Source organism: Lagenorhynchus albirostris, chromosome 16 (assembly GCF_949774975.1).
Source record: "Lagenorhynchus albirostris chromosome 16, mLagAlb1.1, whole genome shotgun sequence".
NCBI lineage: Eukaryota > Metazoa > Chordata > Mammalia > Artiodactyla > Delphinidae > Lagenorhynchus > Lagenorhynchus albirostris.
Window position 1 is genome coordinate 58248738 of NC_083110.1, and position 19499 is coordinate 58268236.

The 19499-nt window shown below is 48.0% G+C and overlaps 1 protein-coding gene across 3 annotated transcripts; it reads right to left on the reverse strand.

Moving 5' to 3' along the window:
* Nucleotides 1-157: 157 nt before the first annotated feature.
* Nucleotides 158-18200, reverse strand: ACTR1A (actin related protein 1A). 3 transcript variants are annotated; one of them, XM_060126685.1, is made up of 12 exons: nt 18041-18116; nt 9188-9252; nt 8024-8130; nt 7860-7935; nt 7010-7135; nt 6086-6210; nt 4659-4875; nt 3838-3930; nt 3053-3227; nt 2888-2949; nt 2132-2172; nt 158-1954 (listed from the first exon to the last, which is right to left on the reverse strand). In XM_060126685.1, the coding sequence occupies exons 4-12, from the start codon at nt 7905-7907 to the stop codon at nt 1852-1854; spliced, it is 990 nt and encodes a 329-aa protein (XP_059982668.1). In that variant the 5' UTR covers nt 7908-7935; nt 8024-8130; nt 9188-9252; nt 18041-18116; the 3' UTR covers nt 158-1851. The 3 variants fall into 3 exon arrangements, with proteins under 3 accessions (XP_059982668.1, XP_059982666.1, XP_059982667.1); XM_060126683.1 differs by lacking the exon at nt 8024-8130 and having other exon boundaries at nt 18041-18200; XM_060126684.1 differs by lacking the exons at nt 2888-2949; nt 8024-8130 and having other exon boundaries at nt 18041-18200.
* Between the last annotated feature and the right edge of the window lie 1299 nt (nt 18201-19499).

Below are 19499 nucleotides of genomic sequence, written 5' to 3' on the forward strand. Positions count from 1 at the left end.
CAGGCTGGGGCTTGGGCTAAGGTCAGTCCAAGTCTGGCTGGTGCAACAGTGCCCTCTAGAGGACAGACTAGGCCCAGTCACAGCCTCAGATTCCGGGCCCACAGCTTCTCCCTCCTCCCACCCTGCACTGGTTACAGACAGAGGCCCAGCTGATGTGTCTATTGGAACGAGTTTATTTAAGTACACTGGGCCCCACCAGGCAACGTGGTTTGTGCGAGGCTGTGCGAGGGACAGGCTTGGGCTAAGGGCGGGGGAGGTGAGCTGGTTAAGCACACTGCAGTCTGTGGGTCGCCACATCGCTTTCACACACACCTGCTGCTGTGGCCCACACCTGGCAGGGCCTTTGGTCGTTGGACGGCATGGGGGAGAATACTGCCTGGAATCTGGGATCAGGGCAGGTCTTGGTGTCACAGGTGAGGGTGCCGGTGAATATCTGCTAGCCCCAGCTTTGCACCATCTGGCCTGAAGAGCCTTGGGACCACTGCCAGGCCAGCCCAGTCCAGGGTAGGCACCTGGCCCCACTGGACCAGAGGAGGTGAGCCTGAGCCCGAGCCCATCAGCTCCTGGCACTCTGGTCTGGCCCCTCCCTAACCAAACAAGTGCAAAGACAAGAATGGCACAAATCAGCCCAGAGGGGGCTGTCTGGGTCAGCTAGCGTGGGAAAAGGCAACTTAATCGCAGCTCTTTCTCCAGTCCTAAGGAGGCTGGATCCCCAGCACCCCTCCTTTGCTAGCAGCCTCTGCCAAAGGGTGATTCTACCTCCTGTTTCAGAAAATCCAGCCAGCAACCAGCCTGTTGATTCCAGGGTGGTGAGCAAGTGGAAGAGGGAGAAAGAAAGAGGCTGGAGTGACTCTGAGTGTAGCCTCTGATCCCAAATGGTCCTGAGGCCTATGGATACTGTCAGTTCACCGTTAGCAGGGAGTGGCGGGGCCCTGGATGCTATGCTAAGCTTAGGTGCTGTAAACGTTAGTGTGAACAGGGTGACTGGCGGGCAGGAGGCAGTGAGCTCCCTCGCTCCAGTCCCTGTACTGAACAAACACTTCAATAAATAAAACTGAAGATGGCTTTGCCCATGGATGGATGGAAAGCAAGGGCCTGGGGCCAACAGGCTCCTGAAACTCTCCCGAGATCCCCGGATGGGGGTTGGGGGTTAGAGTGTTAACTCTGCCACCCATCAGAAGTAGCACTACTCCTGCCCTCCTCAAATGCCCAGTGTGGTCCTGGTCTCCAGGTGAAGATGAGGGCATCCTGCCCCCTCCTGATACCGAAGTCTCAGTAACCGCTCCTGGAGTGCTTTTCCAGCTTTCTAAACCCAAACTGCAACAAAACCAGACAGAACTCAACCCTGGCCCTCAGTCTGTGATCAAGAGGCATTGAGAGCAGAATGATGAGCAAGGGGAGGCAGCAGCTGCCTTGGGCCGCAGGGCACCCTGGGTGGGGTAGGGGTGGGGCTGGCCCAGCCTAGGATGGGCAGCAGCAAGGTCTCCTGGGGCTTGGGTTTACCTCCCTCTCTGTCTCCCTGTGGTAGTAAACATAGTCCCACACAGCCAGCCAAAGACCCCGCTGACGGAGCAGGGCCCTCTGCCAGCACTCTTCCCTGTCAGGGGCCAGTTAGTGGTCAACCCCAGGTCTCAGGCCGTCACCATCGTGGGTAGTTCATCGTCCTTTCTGGGCCCCGGGATCCCTGGGATCCCCGGGCCACACGGCACTCGCATATGCGCACACACTCGTACCCACACACCCACACACACACTCATACACACAGGCAATTCCTCGCAAACACTCCGACTCAAGAAAGCGAGTTTTAAAGTGGAGTTAACTTCAGAGAGAGGTGAAGATGATGTCCCAATATTAGAAGGTTTTCCTGTGGATGGATCGGGCACCGTCTTCCTCGTATTCCTTCTTAGAGACCCACATCTTTTTAAAGGTGTCCAGGGAGGCGAGGATGGAGCCCCTGGAGTGGAGGGAATCCAAAGGAACAATGTCAGAGAAGGGGAGTGGGTACTCATGGAGCCAGCCAGTCCCCCTGGGGCCAAACCAGACCAGGCTTTTCTTTAAAGGGATGGGGTGGTGAGGGGTAATCAATGCCTTTGCTTCCTGTTCCGCTCTTATGCCCAGAAGAGCTACTCACCCAATCCATGTGGAATACAGTCTCTCTTGCGGTGCAGATATCTGCAGGGGTGGGTGGAAAGAGGAATCTGAGACGTCCATCCTCCCCTCTCCCTTTCCCTGCCACTACTCACCTTTATGGCCAATTCTCACCACCAGTGAGAGCCGGTGGATACGTGGATACATTTCAGTGGATATATTTCATAAAACAGTCTTTAAGTTATGTCCCTGCTGGACCCTGTGGCCTCTCTGGGGGGTACTGTGGCCAGCCTGCTCATCTGAAGAAACAGGTTCCTGGCATCTCTAAGTATCTATGGCTCCCAGGGAAGCTGGGGCTATCTGGGGGCAAGATTTGGCTCCATCGGGGGCTGGTGGGAAGCAGATTGTACGGCAAGAACCACCCTCCTCCATTCAGGATCCCCCCTTAGGCAGGCCAGCTCTCCTCAGCAGTCACTGAGACGTTAGACTGTGTCACAGGGGAGCAGTCAAAGTCAGTCTCCTGTCAGTGTTACCGTTTCCCTGAAAGACCACGTGTGGGGCCCTCAGCCTAGCACCCTGCCACATCTGGGTATCAGAACTGCCCCCTTTTGTGAAGACGGAGAGTGAAGAGGGGTCCTCCCCTCTGGTGGGCTTCAGGGGCAGAGCAGAAGCTGGGAGCCATCTGGCGGTGCCCGAAAAACTTGGGCAGAGAGGAGGGGAGGCCACGCCACATGGCCCTCCAGATCCTGGGAGGCTCAGTTCCACCCAGCCCCTGGCCCCGCCCCCAGCATGCTCCTACCCTGATCTTCACATCTTTCGGAGCCAATTTCTTCACTTCACTCAATAGCCTGTCACCAAAACCTGAATGGGCAGGAAAGGAGAATCTCATGTCAATTCTCTGGGCGTCTGGGCCCAGCAGTATGTGGAAGCTTCCTGGGGAAGGGCGCTGAGAGCAAAGACCAACCTTTGAACAGGGTGGAGCCTCCCGAAAGGACGATGTTAGAGAAAAGTGTGCGCCGCAGGTCCATGTCAGACTTCTGGATGGCGAACACCAGCACCTCATGGATGCCCTCGCTCTCCTCACCGATCAGGTCCGGCCTGAACAGCAGCTCAGGTGCCCGGAATCGGGAAGGACCAATCTGCGGAGAGGCCGCAAGCGTCTTAGGCTGGGGTGGGGGCTGAGGTCCCTCTGGGAGTGGGAATGGAAGAGGGCCCTCTGCCCACGGCTTAGTAACCAGGTGGCTAGGAAGGCCACGCTCAGGCAAGACCTTGTACGTCAAGGGCACAAAGAAGAACAAAGAGAGGGCTCCGGGGAACAAAAAGGAAGAAACAGGGCTCCTGGGAAACTACAGAGAGGAAGCTCCTGTGTGTAATCCTAGCTCTGGCACTTGCCGGCCAGAGACTTAATAGATGGATTCATTCATTTGTCGAAATTTCTTCCTATCAATGGAGGTCCAGGGAGATGGAACTCACCCTACACTGTGCCTAAGTGGTTAAGGACAGCACTCTACCTCACCCTTCCTAGTCCCATTCCGACCTAGGAAGATGCCTCTGGTGCCTCCTCCCCTCCACACAGGACAAGCAAAGTCCCTGGCACCTCGCTCTGCAGAAGATGCTGCGGCTCAAGAGCTATGCTGCTCCAGGCAGATGGTGTGAAGGACCTGACTCCAGCCTGCCCGTGGGAAGTCTGGTTTGGGCCCAGAGCTTTTGGGGCCTGGGGGGCCTGAGGGGAGAGGTCCGGACACCTACCTCAATGGTGCTGCCGTCGGGCAGGTAGTACTGTGCCTTCTCCGTCTCTAGCGTCTCATCCTTCTGGGGGTTTATGGATAGGTAGCAGGCTCTCTGCAGAACCAAGCACAAGTCAGGCAGGCAGGAAGCCTGGCGCCTACCCAGTCAAAGTCCCCAGGAGTGATGTGCTGCTGCAGAAATCTGCCCATTGCAGTGACTGCCCTAAAGGTCGTTAGAGCTGCATATGCTAAGTGCCACCCAGTGAGGGCTGACCGAAATCTCCCTGCCCTTTCTTAGGATATCGTTTTCACCTGCTCCACCTTCCTGCTGCGCAAGCGTGGCAACTCAGCTTTCTGGCTTTGGGTCTGAGACCACACCCTAATTTTAGTGCAGACTCGGGTGTTTTTCTCCTACTACTCATACGGTTCTGGGTACCGCCTACCCAGCTCCGAGGTCTCCTAGAGCTATAGGTGGCAGGAGGGTTCATTTTACCAAAAAAGAAAAAAGTATTCTGACTTCTTCAAGGATGTAAAAGAACGTATGTAATTTGAACGTAATGTATAAAAAGCATTAAGTAAACGAGCATGGGTGTGCTCATCACCCAGCTTAGGAAATAGAGGCAGCTCCCTTTCTACCACAAGATGGCAGCACTTTGGAAGGTGAATCCGTCAGGGTCAGGGGACCCAGCTGGAGACCACACAGCTGCCAGGAGGCCTGGCTGGGGAGGGCAGAGCCTGATCCCCAGGACAGGAGCTTCGCCGCTCTTCACTTCAGGTCACGGAGGTCCTGGCTGCTGATCCCATTCCCTCTCCCAGCCCTGGGCCCACGGGGGCAACACTTACTTCTTTTATGGCCTTGACAATCTCAAACTCGGAGGATGAGTGGAAATCATAGCCTTCCTTGCGCAGGTAGAGGCGAAGGAAGCGAGAGACGTCCCGGCCAGCGATGTCGATGCGCATGATTGAGTGGGGCATGGCAAAGCCCTCATAAATGGGCACGGCGTGGGTGACGCCATCCCCAGAATCCAGCACCACACCCGTGGTCCTGCCGGTGGCGTAACTGAAGCAAAGGGGGCAAACCATCACCAACCCCTGCCTCCTCACTCGGGGAAGAAACTCACTTCTTGCTAGAGTTCAGTGTCAGCTAAACTAAAGCTGGGGCCTGCCTTCTCCAGAAGCCTTCGACTGGACTAAGTATGAAGGCAGCCTGAGTACTGAAGCAAGCAAGCCTGTAGTGTCTGAAGAAAAGGGGCTGAGTCTCTCCAAGCTGCTTCCCCAACCCCCAGAAGAGCAGGCCCTCTAACCGCAGGAGATGGCCTGGCCTTCAACTGCTTCAGGGACCCAGCCTGAGGGACAGTTTTTACTCTCTAGACAAGAGGACAAAACTCAAATGCCTACAAGGGTCAGGCAGGAAAAGTGAATGAGTAAAAGAAAATAATATCTTCACTTTCATAAAAAACTAGCTTTTTCCCACATGGCCCTCTAGGTCTGTCCTTAGTATTTTCTCTTTTGGTAAGGACAAGGGTACAGACATATATTTCTGTGATATGAGGGGAAAACCCCACAATGTTTCATAAATAGCAACTGGCCTTCGTGTTGGGAGGACAACAGGCAATGGAGAGACTGTGGTGAAGTCAAGTTTGCAAACCCTATCTAAAGTGCAGCTGCTACTTTATTTCAGCTCCAGCTGATTTTTGTTCTAGAGGAGTGCAAGCCCAGCAATGACCAGATCTTCCCATTTTTCAGAGAAGCTGGAAATTTGGATTTTGATAGGAAATGTCCTAATTTTTAAATGCTGGCTCACAATTTTTTAATGGGGCCAAACACATGCCATCTGTAGGTCACCAGTGTACGATCTCGCCAATATACCTAACCCTGGTGTGAGGCAGGTTGGGAGCATGACAGAACGACGGGGGTGTGAGAACAGGGAACAGAGAGGTGTTTTCATCACGACCCTATCACCAGGCTTGCATAGCACCCGGCACAAGTAGGCCCTGAAATAATACCCGAAGTCGTCACAGGGGCCTGCAGGGAGAGCTGTTGCAGCACATGGCCTTCCCAGCAGGCTGAGTGGAGAGCCTCTGGCACCAAACCAGCAGGGAGTTACGAGACTGGGAAACAGCCTCAATGCTGTCTTTCCCACCATCCAACCTTCCCTGACAGAGATGCTCAGGTGACTCTGAACCAACCCAAAGGAGAGGCAGCCTCGACTCTGCCAAAGGACTGCTTTCCCCACAAGGGGCCAGGCTAGCCAGCCAGCTGCTACTCACAGGCTGAGCACAGCTTGCATGGAGATGAAGAGGGCTGGCACATTGAAGGTCTCGAAGAAAACTTCAGCAGCTCGTTCCCGGTTTTTCCGTGGGTTTAAAGGCGCCTCCGTCAAGAGCACAGGATGCTGGTGAAAGATGCCCAGACGGCAATCAGGGCGAGGCCAGATTCCCACCCCTCGTTAGTACTGTGTGGCTGGCTGGAGAGCTCAGGCGACCTTTGTCAGCCTCTCTCCAAAAAAGGACAAACTGGGCTTGTCACCTATCCCCACCCAAGTCAGCTTCTCAACTTTCTAAATTCACACCCCCTTTAAAGTCTCATTCTGTCCTCATCCCTTACTCCCCTCCTTGTCTTCCAAGATTCTTATATAGGTCCTTGTACCTACTGTATAGCTCCAGTTGTCAAGATTTCGCTAAACTCTAAATTTGGAATTATTAAGATAAAAATAATAGTTAAAAAATTTTTTTCAAAATAGAAAATTAAATTTCAATATTGACTGTACTTTTAAAAAATGGAACATATCCCTCCCCTGGAAATTCTGATAAGCCTAGTATGCACCTTCCTTTTGTGTTTCTGAGTTGAGACTTCCTTTCTTAGAAGGTAAAGAGTATAGGCTCTGAAGTCTGAAAGACGTGGGTTTGAATCCCAGCTCTACTACTCTATTCACTGGGTGATCTTAAAAACACCACCTGGCTTCTCTGACCTTCTGTTCCCTTGTTTATAAAATGGAGATAATACTACCTGTATCTCATAGGAATGCTGTGAAGATTAAATGCAAACATGTCTGGAAAGCACATGGCCTGGTGCCTAGAACATAAGACTCAAACGCTCGGGGCAGTTATCATCGTCATCCGCCTCATCTCTGGGGTAGGGGCTCTGCCTGCTCTGCAAACCCTGCAGGGGCACCCTGAACATAGGACCCTCACCTCCTCTGAGAAAGTCTGCAGCTGGTCCTTAGAATAGACGTATTGCCAGATGCGCTCCATGTCGTTCCAGTCCTTGACGATGCCGTGCTCCATGGGGTAGCGGATGGAGAGCAGTCCTCGGTGCTCCTGGGGGCAGAGAGCAGCACTTACAGCAACAGCCAGCCTCTCAGCAGGGCTGTCAGGTGGGCCCTGCTCTTCCAGGGCCTGCAGTCCTCAACCACAGCTAAGGGCGGGCCACCCAGCCTCCAAGTCTCTAAGCTGTATGCTGCGAACTGTACTCAGTGCCCAACCAGCTGGCAAAGCAGAGGGCTTCTGCATTTCCCTGGGCCGCTGGGTGGCACCCTCCTCATTGCCTGGTTTCAGGACACAATCTCCTGGCGTTTGCAACCAAGGTTGGCAACAATGATTCTGTTGTTCTGCTTCTAGAAGCTGCCTGAGGAAAACTGTGCTAATTAACTGCCAAACTGTGCTAATTAACTTATCCCCAGGGTATCCCAGCTAGAATCTCCCCCCAATCACTTCTGCCAAAAAAATAACGAAGCCAGTCAACTTAATCATTGGCAATGTAGTGACAGAGTACAGAAGGAAGGCGAAAGCCCTCTTTTCTAGACTGGTCTCTATTTCCCAAAGTGGGGTTCCAGATATTTTTTCTCCAAAACCAGAGGTTGTTCCTGGGAGAAAGAAACCAAGTAGGTTTACTCTCTCTAGAATGAGAGAGTGAAAGGGGAGAGTTCAAGAGGAAATTGCTCCTTTTACTCGAGGCCATGTCCCACTGTGGGACACTGCCCGAGTGGGGAACAATGAAGGTCCCCTGCTGGCTTGAGGCTTCTTCAGTAGGACTGGGGATTACCTCCGCTTTGGGGCCAATGAAGATGTCGCCTTCGAGGGCACCTGCCATGACACGAACGTGTTTGGGTCTGCCCACACTACAAAAGAGAGCAGGGAGGACCATTACTTTTCATTTCATGACACAACACATGACAGGACACGGGAAGGATGTACTGATGCACGTACTTGGATGGGAAGAAATATACTCAATTCTACTGTGATTATTGTTGACGAATGAGATTATAGTTGATTTTGATTCTCCTCTTTCTACTTTTCTGCACTTCCCACAATTTCTATAATAAACATGTATTATTTTATTTTTTTGTATTTATTATTTTAAGTCATTTGTATTTCATATATTTATTATATTTATATTATTTTATAAGTTATTAAAACAAATTCTGGAGGATTCAATACCTCTAGTTCTTCTTTTTCCACACTATATATGCAGATCAAGAGAGACAGGGAAACAAGAATTCATTTAGATCGATTAGCTCAAAAAGTTTTTGTCTCCTTAGCCTCCTGCCCAGGCCTCCTCTTAAGGAAAACTGTGATGTTGTAACTGACAGATGGTCTTTCTTCCTTTTTCTACTGCTTTGAGCCCCTTTCCCAGGCACCCGCGCCCTTTTCCTGCCTGCAATCTCTCTGCCTTAGGAAGAAAGTGCTGAGAAAAAAACTCATCCTTGGGCTTCCCCGGTGGCACAGTGGTTAAGAACCTGCCTGCCAACGCAGGGGACACGGGTTCAAGCCCTGGTCCGGGAAGATCCCACATGCCGCGGAGCAACTATGCCCGTGTACCACAACTACTGAGCCTGCGCTCTAGAGCCCACGTGCCACAACGACTGAAGCCCGCGCGCTTAGAGCCCATGCTCCACAACAAGAGAAGCCACTGCAATGAGAAGCCCTCGTGCCGCAACTAGAGAAAGCCCGCACGCAGCAACGAAGACCCAATGCAGCCAAAAATAAAAATAAATAAACTTATATAAAAAAAACCAAAAACTCATTCTCACTAGGATGGTAGGTATGGTTTAATGTTAACCCCATCCTGGGTGATAGGAGAATTTTAAGAAGAGGGTTCCATGAAGAGACTGTCATCCAAAGCAATGAGTCACCAATGATAACATTTTTGGCATCAGATAAAATCAAATTTAAAAAAATTCACCTCTCGGATTGTACCCTGCAGGCAACTGTCTGCTTACTCCAAAAGCCAGCTCCTGTCCCTCGCTTGTTGTTTTGAGTACCAAGACTGACCCAAATGAGAGATCCTTTCTCCCTAACAGATGGAGGGCTGACACCATAATGAAGCTGACAAGCCTCCCGAGCTCCTGACTAAGCTACAGAATGACTTACTAGTTTGGAAAGCAGTATTTGGGGATCTGATCACCAGCAAAACCAGCTTTAATCACACCGGATCCCTGAGGAGAGAGAGAAAGAGAAGTCACAACATCACAAAAACAAGAGGAGATATATATCATACAGTAGGTATAATATGGTTCCACCTTTACTTTAAAGAGAGAGACCTTATACTTATGTATACTATATCCACTGGTATGAGAATCTGAACAGTGAACACACACCAAAGGGAGGGCAGTGGGGCTGGGGGTGGTGAGGGGCATTTCTACTGCATACTCTGAATATTATTTGATTTTTATGTATTCTTTGACTTTTCTACATTGAACATGTTTTACTTTTGGAATTAAAAAGGGAAATTAATATTAATAAAGGGAAAAAAAAAAGAACTCTTGAGGAGAGAAGAGGAAAGTGACTAGAAGCACCAAAGCAGCCAAGTTTAGGAATATAACCAAGGAGGGAAGAGCTCATGATTCTGTTACACCATCGTGGAACGCTTCTAACCTACTTTCCCAGCTCAGACCCAGACTATCCCTGCCTTCCAAGGCCTCTATGACAGACACCACCACGAGCGCTGCCATACTTGAAGTTAACTCCAATATGACACACGTCGTCTGGTTCTGACTACAGGGGCAGACCACTATGCTTTGTGGTTGTTGTTTTGTTTTTTCACTATGCTTTGCTTTACTTGTTGGGCTCTTGAGGTAAACAGCAGGAAAGCCCTAAAGCTCTGTCTGAGAAGAATCTGATGTCTCCCACCATCACCTCTGGTACCACCCGGGCCCAGCCAAAGTAAACATTGACTCTGGACATCAACTCCACGCAGGACAGATGTCAAGGCCTGATACTGCTTGAGATTCACCCTGTTTTCTTCCTTCTTAATTCTTCTGCCACCACACCTGATACCCTCGTCCTTCCACCCCCCAACACACTTTGTAGCTGCAAGTGTAATCAGGGCAAGCCTTTTCCTGCTGCATGGTGACCACTTCTCCTGGGGCGAGTGTAATATTGATATTTCCAGGACCTACACAGCAAGCAGTAAACACATCAGGAGAGCTAACTAGCCAAGGTTACCTTGGTACCAAAGGCTTCCTGGCAACAGCCCTGGATCCCTCTCTGTCTCTTATTTCTGCTCTTCTATAGGAGAAGGGCAGGGGCTGGGGTGGGGTGAGATGGGTCATCCTGGTACCTGATTGTAGCAAGACAGAGGGAGGAGGTAAGAAGTGGTTGAAGGACAGGGAAAGCAGTATGGGAGGAGAGCAGGGCAAGCCAGTTCTCTAAGACAGCAGGAGCCTCTGCCAACAGAAAAAACAGGAGACAATGTGCAAACCCATTGGCCTAGGCAGAACAGCAAGGAGCCTGGAAAAGGTGCAGCTGTAAACTGAGCTCAAAGACCGGGAAGGAGGAAAAGACTATCTTACTGCAAACCCAAGGGCCCTGGGACAGCAGCACAGCTAGTGAAAAGAACACTGTACAAGAGAACTCTGGGAACTTGTGAGCTCAAGCTTCCAATAATTGCCCACTGCCTTCATCTGGGTGTGGTGATGCCAGCAGACTAACTGGATCTCCTGGTAGAGGTTGAAAACAAGAAAAGTAATCTAGAGTCTGTGTTTCAGACTCCAGATTTTTTTTTTTGGCCATACCACGTGGCATACAGGATCTTAGTTCCCTGACCAGGGATTGATCCTGTGCCTCCCACAGTAGAAGCGCAGAGTGTTAACAACTGGATCGCCAGGAAAGTTCCTAGATATTTTTAAGAGATGATTTTCCTGGATATTTGATTTTGAGTTTACTAGCAAAAGGACTGGAGGCTGAGTAACAAAGCAGATTAAGATGTTAGGTTCTTTTCTTTCTCTCCATCCTTCCCGGCAAGAGAATAAAATGCCCAGTTCAAATACCACCGCCTTGCTCCTGAAGAATAATCCCCAGTTGGAATTAATTATCCTCTTCCTATTATCTCCCCAAATCACCATTACCTGTTTTACTAGGTAGCATAAATTTCATTCTGCTTTTCTTTAAAAAAACATATATATATATACTTTTGATGTGGACCATTTTTTTAAGTCTTTATTGAATTTGTTACAATATTGCTTCTGTTTTGTTTTGTTTTTTTTGGCCATGAGGCATGTGGGCTCTTAGCTCCCCAACCAGGGATCGAACCCGCACTCCCTGCGTTGGAAGGCGAAGTTTTAACCACTGGGCCGCCAGGGAAGTTCCCTCATTCTGCCTTCTATTCGAATTTATGGTTTCCACTTTTGTTTCTTTTCAGCGCAAATTCCTTGAAGTCAGAGACTCTGTATATCAGCAGTATCTCACATGTGCAAGGTACGTGAATAGATGCTGGTTGACTAAAATGAAAACCAAGCTCAAATGATTGAGCTGATGAAGCCTAAAGTATGGAACCTTAATGAGCAGCTGGAATGCCAGAAGCCCCAGGCAGAGGTGGTACAGGGAAGGCAAAGGCAGGGTTGGGAATGATGCACAGGGTGGAACCAGACCCAGCTTGTCCCTGCAGCTCCACGAGCTGCTGGCAGGCCAGCTGAAGAATGGGTTAAGAATGTGTGGGGATGGGGGAGCCGGCTGAGTTGCCTCTATTCTGCGCAAGCCATACCATAAGAGCATATAAAAGGGGCATGTCAATTTCTTCAGGGTCATGTCAATTTCTTTAACAGTATTTGTAACTAGGAACTGTATACCTGGCAAATGAGCTGCCACTCTCTTTGTTATTCACTCTGGCAAAGCCAAGTAAACAAATGCCTTTTAGAAGCTACTTGAAAAAGTAGTCTCATTAAACATTTGATTTTGGGGACTCGAGTCTGCTGCCAGCCACCACTGACAATTCTCCTTCTGATGCAGGCAAACAAATAGCAAATCCTTCAGCAAGGCTCTCCCAGTACCTGCTGGCTATAGGCCTTGTGGCTTGGGCAACCTTATCCTAAGCACTGATTATTCTTGACGTGCTGGGAAGGAGGCTAGCTGTCTGACATTTTACCAGTGGGAAGAGGACGCTGAGAGGTGGAGCCTCAGATTCTAGGATATTGGTGGCCCATTTTGGCCCAAAGACATATTTTGTTTGGCCCACAAAGTAGTTTTTTTTTTAATTAATTAATTAATTTATTTTTGGCTGTGTTGGGTCTTTGTTGGTGCACATGGGTTTTCTCTATTTGCGGCTGTTCTTTGTTGTGGTGCGCGGGCTTCTCATTGAGGTGACTTCTCTTGTTGTGGAGCACGGGCTCTAGGCGCGCGGGCTGCAGAAGTTGTGGCTCTTGGGCTCTACAGCGCAGGCTCAGTAGTTGTGGCACACAGGTTTAGTTGCTCCGCGGCATGTGGGATCTTCCCAGACCAGGGCTCGAACCTGTGTCCCCTGCATTGGCAGGCAGATTCTTAACCACTGAGCCACCAGGGAAGTCCCCCACAAGGTAGTTTTTTAAAAACAACTTTATTGAGATAAAATTCACATGCCGTACAATCTACCCATTTAAGGTGTGTAATTCAATGGTTCTTAGTATATTCACAGAGTGTACAATCATTCACCACAATCTAATTTTAAAACTTTGTCATCATCCCCCAAAGAAACGCTATATCCATTAGCAGCCACTCTCCATCCTTACCACCACCAACCCCCAGCCCTAGGCAACTACTAATCTACTTTCTGTCTCCATAGACCACAAACTACTTTTACATTAACTTCTAACAGTTAAAAAATTAGAGATTGCACATGAAATTTAATACTTCTGATTTCTCTTGAAAAATCAGAAGATATGGCAACACTGGGTCTGCATTCCTACATGGGGACAACTGGCTGGAAATGAGAAGCAGCTGGCCCTTTGGTCAGGTGTGCCCAACGCACCTTTCATATTCCTCGCACTGTTGTTAAGGCTACCTTCTCCCCCTGGCCCCCACGACTTTTTTAATGTATCTGCTTGGCCTCCGCAGGCATTGAGTTCGAGACCCCTGTTCTAGACATGCTTTCTAGCTTGATGTGAAGCACATCCGTGGCTCTCAAAATATACATAATTGAATAGTGAGATTATTTCTGCAAGCCACCTCCTCTTCACTCTCTCCGTCAAACTACGGATGGATTCTTGCTGCAGTTGTATAACCAACAGCCTGAAAGTCACACCACAAGTGACGGTGTTACATAAATATATTGACTTCCATTTCCTCAGCTAATTCTAGTGTCCCTTAAACTTAAGTGAATCAGCAGATCTTAAGAGCTGATGACAATCAACAGACGAATGGATAAAGAAGATGTGGCACATATATACAATGGAATATTACTCAGCCATAAAAAGAAACGAAATTGAGTTATTTGTAGTGAGGTGGATGGACCTAGAGTCTGTCATACGGAGTGAAGTAAGTCAGAAAGAGGAAAACAAATACTGTATGCTAACACATATATATGGAATCTAAAAAAAAATGGTTCCGAAGAACCTAGGGGCAGGACAGGAATAAAGACGCAGATGTAGAGAATGGACTTGAGGACACGTGGAGGGATAAGGGTAAGCTGGGACAAAGTGAGAGAGTGGCATGGACTTATATATACTACCAAATGTGAAATAGATAGCTAGTGGGAAGCAGTCGCATAGCACAGGGAGATCAGCTCAGTGCTGTGTGACCACCTAGAGGGGTGGGATAGGGAGGTTGGGAGGCGAGATGCAAGCGGGAGGAGACATGGGAATATATGTATATGTATAGCTAACTCACTTTGTTATAAAGCAGAAAGTAACACACCATTGTAAAGCAATTATACTCCGATAAAGATGTTAAAAAAAAAAAGAGCTGATGACAAATTGTTTTAAAAAATGAGACAATTAGTGAAATTTGAACATTGACTAGATATTTGATGATATTAAGGAATTATTATTAATTTTATTAGGTTTGATAATAGTATATTGGTTATGTTTTTTGTTTTTTTTTTGCGGTACGCGGCCTCTCACTGTTGTGGCCTCTCCCGTTGCGGAGCACAGGCTCCGGACGCGCAGGCTCAGCGGCCATGGCTCACAGGCCTAGCTGCTCTGCGGCATGTGGGATCTTCCCGGACCGGGGCACAAACCTGTGTCCCCTGCATCGGCAGGCGGACGCTCAACCACTGCGCCACCAGGGAAGCCCTTGGTTATGTTTTTAAGAGTGTGGGGACTTCCCTGGTGGCGCAGTGGATAAGACTCCGCACTCCCACTGCAGGGGGCCAGGGTTCGATCCCTTATCAGGGAACTAGATCCCCAATGCATGCCACAACTAAGGAACCTGCCTGCCACAACTAAGAACTGGTGCAACAAAAATAAATAAATAAATAATAAAATAAAAGAGTGTGGAAGAGGGAAGTGGGTGGGAATGTAGATTGACCGAGAGTTGATAACCATTTCAGCTAGGTGATGGATATGTGGATGTTTGTGATACTAGTCCTCCTCCTTTTGTTTATATTTGAAATTTTCTATAATAAGGAGAGCTGGCAAATAAGATGATAACACTTAAGTAAAAATTCAAAACATAAATACTGTACACACACACATTATAAAATACATGTGTCCATAAAATCATGGATGGAAAGGAGCACATCAATTTTATGATGATGGTTTGCTTCTGGGGTTATGTCTGGACCAGAAAGAAAGGATGGGATTGTAGATGGGTACAAAGAGGCTTCAATTATATCTGTAACGTTTTATTTCCTAAAAATATATGAAGCAAATATGGCAAATGACATTTATTAAATCTGGGTGGAAGACATGCTACATGGGTGCTTGTTATATACTTCTCTGAACTTTTCTGTGTGTTTAAAGTATCCCACTTTTCAAAAAGGGGGCTGAAGCAGCATAACGTTCCCCCCAAACAGTTAAATTCTTAGCTTGAAAAACCTGTAAAGATCTGGTATTGTTCCTGCCTTTAGGCCCACACAGTATGGTCACGAAGACAATCTTAAAATTGACCAGAATGTTGATCCATTTTAGGAAAGAACTTAACCTTCGAGATCTTCACAAAGATTTGAGCTTCAGAATAAACATAGTATTCTAATCAAAGTGTTGTGGACCTCAGAATGTGGCCTGGGAGCTGTCCTCCTCTTTCTTGTATTACTATCTATGATATGCCTTTGGGAAGAATGACTTATGCTTGTTTGTTTGTTTATTTATTTATTTATGGCTGCATTGAGTGTTGCTGCACGCAGACTTTCTCTAGTTGCGGCGAGCGGGGGCTACTTTTCGTCACAGTGCATGGGCTTCTCATTGTGGTGGCTTCTCTTGCTGTGGAGCATGGGCTCTAGGTGCCCGGGTTTCAGTAGTTGTGGCATGCAGGCTCAGTAGCTGTGGCTCGTGGGCTCTAGAGCACAGGCTAAGTAGTTGTGGCACACGGGCGTGGGATCTTCGCAGACCATGGCTCGAACCCGTGTCTCCTGCGTTGGCAGGCGGATTCTTAACCACTGCACCACCAGGGAAGCCCTAATTACACTCTCTTTAGCCCAGAAATAAAATTGTGGCAGCATGGTAAGCTATGGAGCTGTTGAATCTGCTAGAGACACATTCTCAAAATATAAAGTTGGCTCAAATATTTCAAATGATTTTTCCTATCCATCTTTCACTTTGAAACAAACAAAACAAAACTCTCTAAATATCAAACAGCAAGAACTACGTGAGGCCCCATATCTAAAACTGTGGCAGATGCTCAGTAAATCCTAGTGGGAAAATTACTTAAGTTTCTCCTATTTTACCTTTTGGTGGGATTGCTGGCATAATAAAGGAAATGTTTTCCCAGAAAAAAGCAAGTCTATTCCTTAAGACTTAAAACTGAAAATGCACCACTGTTTTGATGCATTTCAAATACACTACCAAGAAAGAGAAAGAAGGAACTAAGAGGCTTCGCTTAAGTGACATTAAAGAAAGCGGATGGAGATAGAACTGCTGCCCGACAAATCCAGAAGCAAAGGATCTGGTGGGATGGACAGACTACTCCTTCTGCACTGCTGATGAAAACAGGAGATTGCTAATTTCTTTTTTTTTTCTTTTTAAAACTTAAGAAAAAGGCAGATGAAGCACACACAAACTGGCTGAAGACAGAAATAGTGTTCTCTGAAAATCAACATCAAGAACAAGGAGTCCTACTCAACACTGTACAGAAACTAACTAGGCTCCCCCCATTCCCCACAATCCTTTCTTTATTTAGGGACATTTTTATTACCGTGATAGAGATATTCAGTCATTTATCCCCCCACCATCAGTAAAATTAAAAATCCAATGTGCACATAGTGGTGTCAGGCCCTAGATACTGTATGTGGGAGGGAGGTGGGGAAAGAGAGAGTAATGAAAAACGAAGGAATACCATTTTTTTTCCCACCAGGGTTTAACAGTCTAATGAAGCAGACAAAAAAAAAAATTGCTCCCCAACATGAGATGTCTCACTGAGCTCAACCTCCTTCCTGGAGAGAAGGAAAACTAACCAAAGAAGCACCTTTCCTTGGAAAAAGTGAGGAATTTGGAACCCAATCTCAATCTGAGTCTTGGATCCTTAATTCATAAACCAGGTGGTTTGAATACTGTTAGTTAACCTCTCCAAGCCTCACTTTTCTGCATATTTCAAGTTCTATCTACATATCAGTGCTGAAGCTTAAATGAGATGATGCAAATGAAAGGACCTTGCAAGTGCGCAAGGTCCAAAGGGCTGAATCAACGGAGCGAATCTGACAGTCACTTTAAGACAGAATTGTCAGTTTTTCCTCAATGGAGGGATTTAGAGACTTAGAAGGGGATTAGAAAGGTAGCAACCAATCTCCGTGAGACCAAACCTTTGAGTGGAAGACAGAAATCCATTTTTTTTTTAACAACTGCCTCCTTCCGCCAAAAATAAGAGCTTTCCATTTGTCACTACTGATGCATTTGCGTGGGGTACTATCAAGAGGAATAATGGATAAAGCACCGGATTTAGGGCACCTATACTGTGCGACCTTGGGCTCACTTTTACCTCTTCGCGCTTCAGTTTTCACACTTGTAAAACGAGGACCAAAATTCCTGCCTCAACTGTTCACCCGGTTTTTGTGAGGATCCAGTTCGAATGTATGTGAAACCCCCATGTAAGAGCTAGAGCGCCTGGCAAATATTATGTTTAGTAATTTTTTCCCCCAGAAACTAGGCGTTCCGAAGAGGAAGGTACCTCCCTGCTTGCTTTGTCACTCTCCTTTCTTCTCGACTTTTATTAACTCTGTAATTTATAATCACAGAAAAAACTGAAATCCTAAGCCCATTTCTGGCACCTGACTGTCGGGCCCCACCCAGGTACACCGCCAAGCCTCCCGGCCGGCTCGGGATCTAAGGGAACTTAGCCCTTCTCCACCAGCAGGCGGGCCCTAGCCAGTCAGGCCGCACCACTGGGAGTCCCAGAAACCAATCCCAACAGCCCTCGTGCACCGCCCCGCCCCTTAGAGAGGCGAAACACTATGGCGGCCCGGAAGAACGACAGGGGCGCGAGCCAATCACTGCAGAGGGCTGCCCTCATCCTGCAAGGCCCAGAGGCGGGGTCATTGGTCAAGATGGAGAGCCAGAGGAGCCAATAGAGTTATCGGAAACTGGGGAGGGGCGGGCGCCGGGCGCTCACAGAGCGGTTAAGGCCCCTCGAGCCAAGGGCCCAAGGACCCTGCCTGGACTATAACCCTTCCCTTTATCCATCCCAAGGTTCTCCATCCTATGGTTGCTGGCCGGCTGGCCGCCCTGTCTGCGGACTACGGGTCGGGGGAGGACGGAGGCGGCGGCGGCTGAACCCGCCTGACAGGCCGGGCCAGTGACAAAGAGCCGGCGGCCCAGACTGAAACACGGGAAGCGATCCCTTCGGGGAGGAGAGCATAAGCCCCGCTAGGGGGATGCAACTCACGTTGTCGATCACGACAGGCTGGTTGGCGATCACATCGTAGGACTCCATGGCAGAGGAATCTCTCCTTCTGAGGAAGGAACTGCCAGCCTGGTCCGCCGCTAAGGCCACTGACACACATGCGCAGTCTAGCCGCCGGTACAGGGCGGCCAGGGAGCGGCCCGACCTCGCTTCCGAAGAACTACAACACCCAGCATGCCTTGCACCTGAGTAAGCCATCCAGGCGGCTTCGGAGGCCCGCCTAGTTTAAGGGACGGGGCGTCGCGTTTCCGACGCACAGTACCCTGGGCTTTGTAGTCTCCGTAGATAAGTAGAAGGGGACGCCGATTGATGGTTGCATTGCATGCCCGGATATGTAGTCCCTTTGAAGCGATTCGCAGTGCATGCTGAAATATGTAGTCCTGAGTACTTGTCTGTAGTTCGGTTTGGATTGATGAGTAACTCATGGATGTTTGGATTTTACAGATGAGTCCTTCCACTCCCTACCCTGGACAGTTTGAGGTTGCCATGTTCTCATATGGGTCTATAAGACATTAATAAACATCTATTACAAAATAAACAGTTTCTAAACATCTATTACCATCACACTCTAATAAAAGGAAATTTTAATACACATGGGGAGGAACCTATTCCCAGAACAAAGGAAAATAATTTACATTGCATAAAATTTGCTTTTTTTGAAAAAAAAGTACATTTTGGTTGATTTTCTCGTTTTTTCCTGGATAGGTGTAAACTTGGCAACATGCTAACATTGGTCTGAAGACTGGCATTTGGAACTACTGGTATAGATGATCTTTTGGTCATTAAAACATCGTTCATCTAATAGCTTCAGTAACAGTATATCTTTAATTTTCATGGGGATTTAGAATTGACATTGATGGATGAGAAAATGGAAGTGAAGAGAGATTATGTGTCACTGTTTTCTAATGAGCCCAGTGCATTTTTCTCTAAATTATTTCCTCTATCCCTTCAAGTTGCAGGGAACCTTTAGTTAATAGCAGCAGTAGTCAGGACTCTCTTCTATCCCTTTCTCTTGGAATTTCTTCAAGATCACTGAGTGGAAGACACTACTGTATGAAAAGTTATTGTAGGCAGGAAAATAATTCCCAACCTGGTGTCTTAGGAATTAAAACATTTCCCAGTTACAGAGAGTCAAAGGTAATGGAGAGGGGCAGCTTCACAGTAGATAATGAATATTGGTGTTCCTCAAGGCAACCTGCATACCTCTGCTTAAAACAGAACAAAAAAGAGATTGTCATCTTAACCATGTCATTTTAACCATGTATTAAATAATCACCAAGTCCATACAGAGTGAAGTCAGAAAGAGAAAAACAAATATCATATAATATCGCTTATATGTGGAATCTAGAAAAATGGTACAGATGAACTTATAGGCAAAGCAGAAATAGAGTCACAGATGTAGAGAACAAACTTATGGTTACCAAGGGGGGAAGAGGAGGGT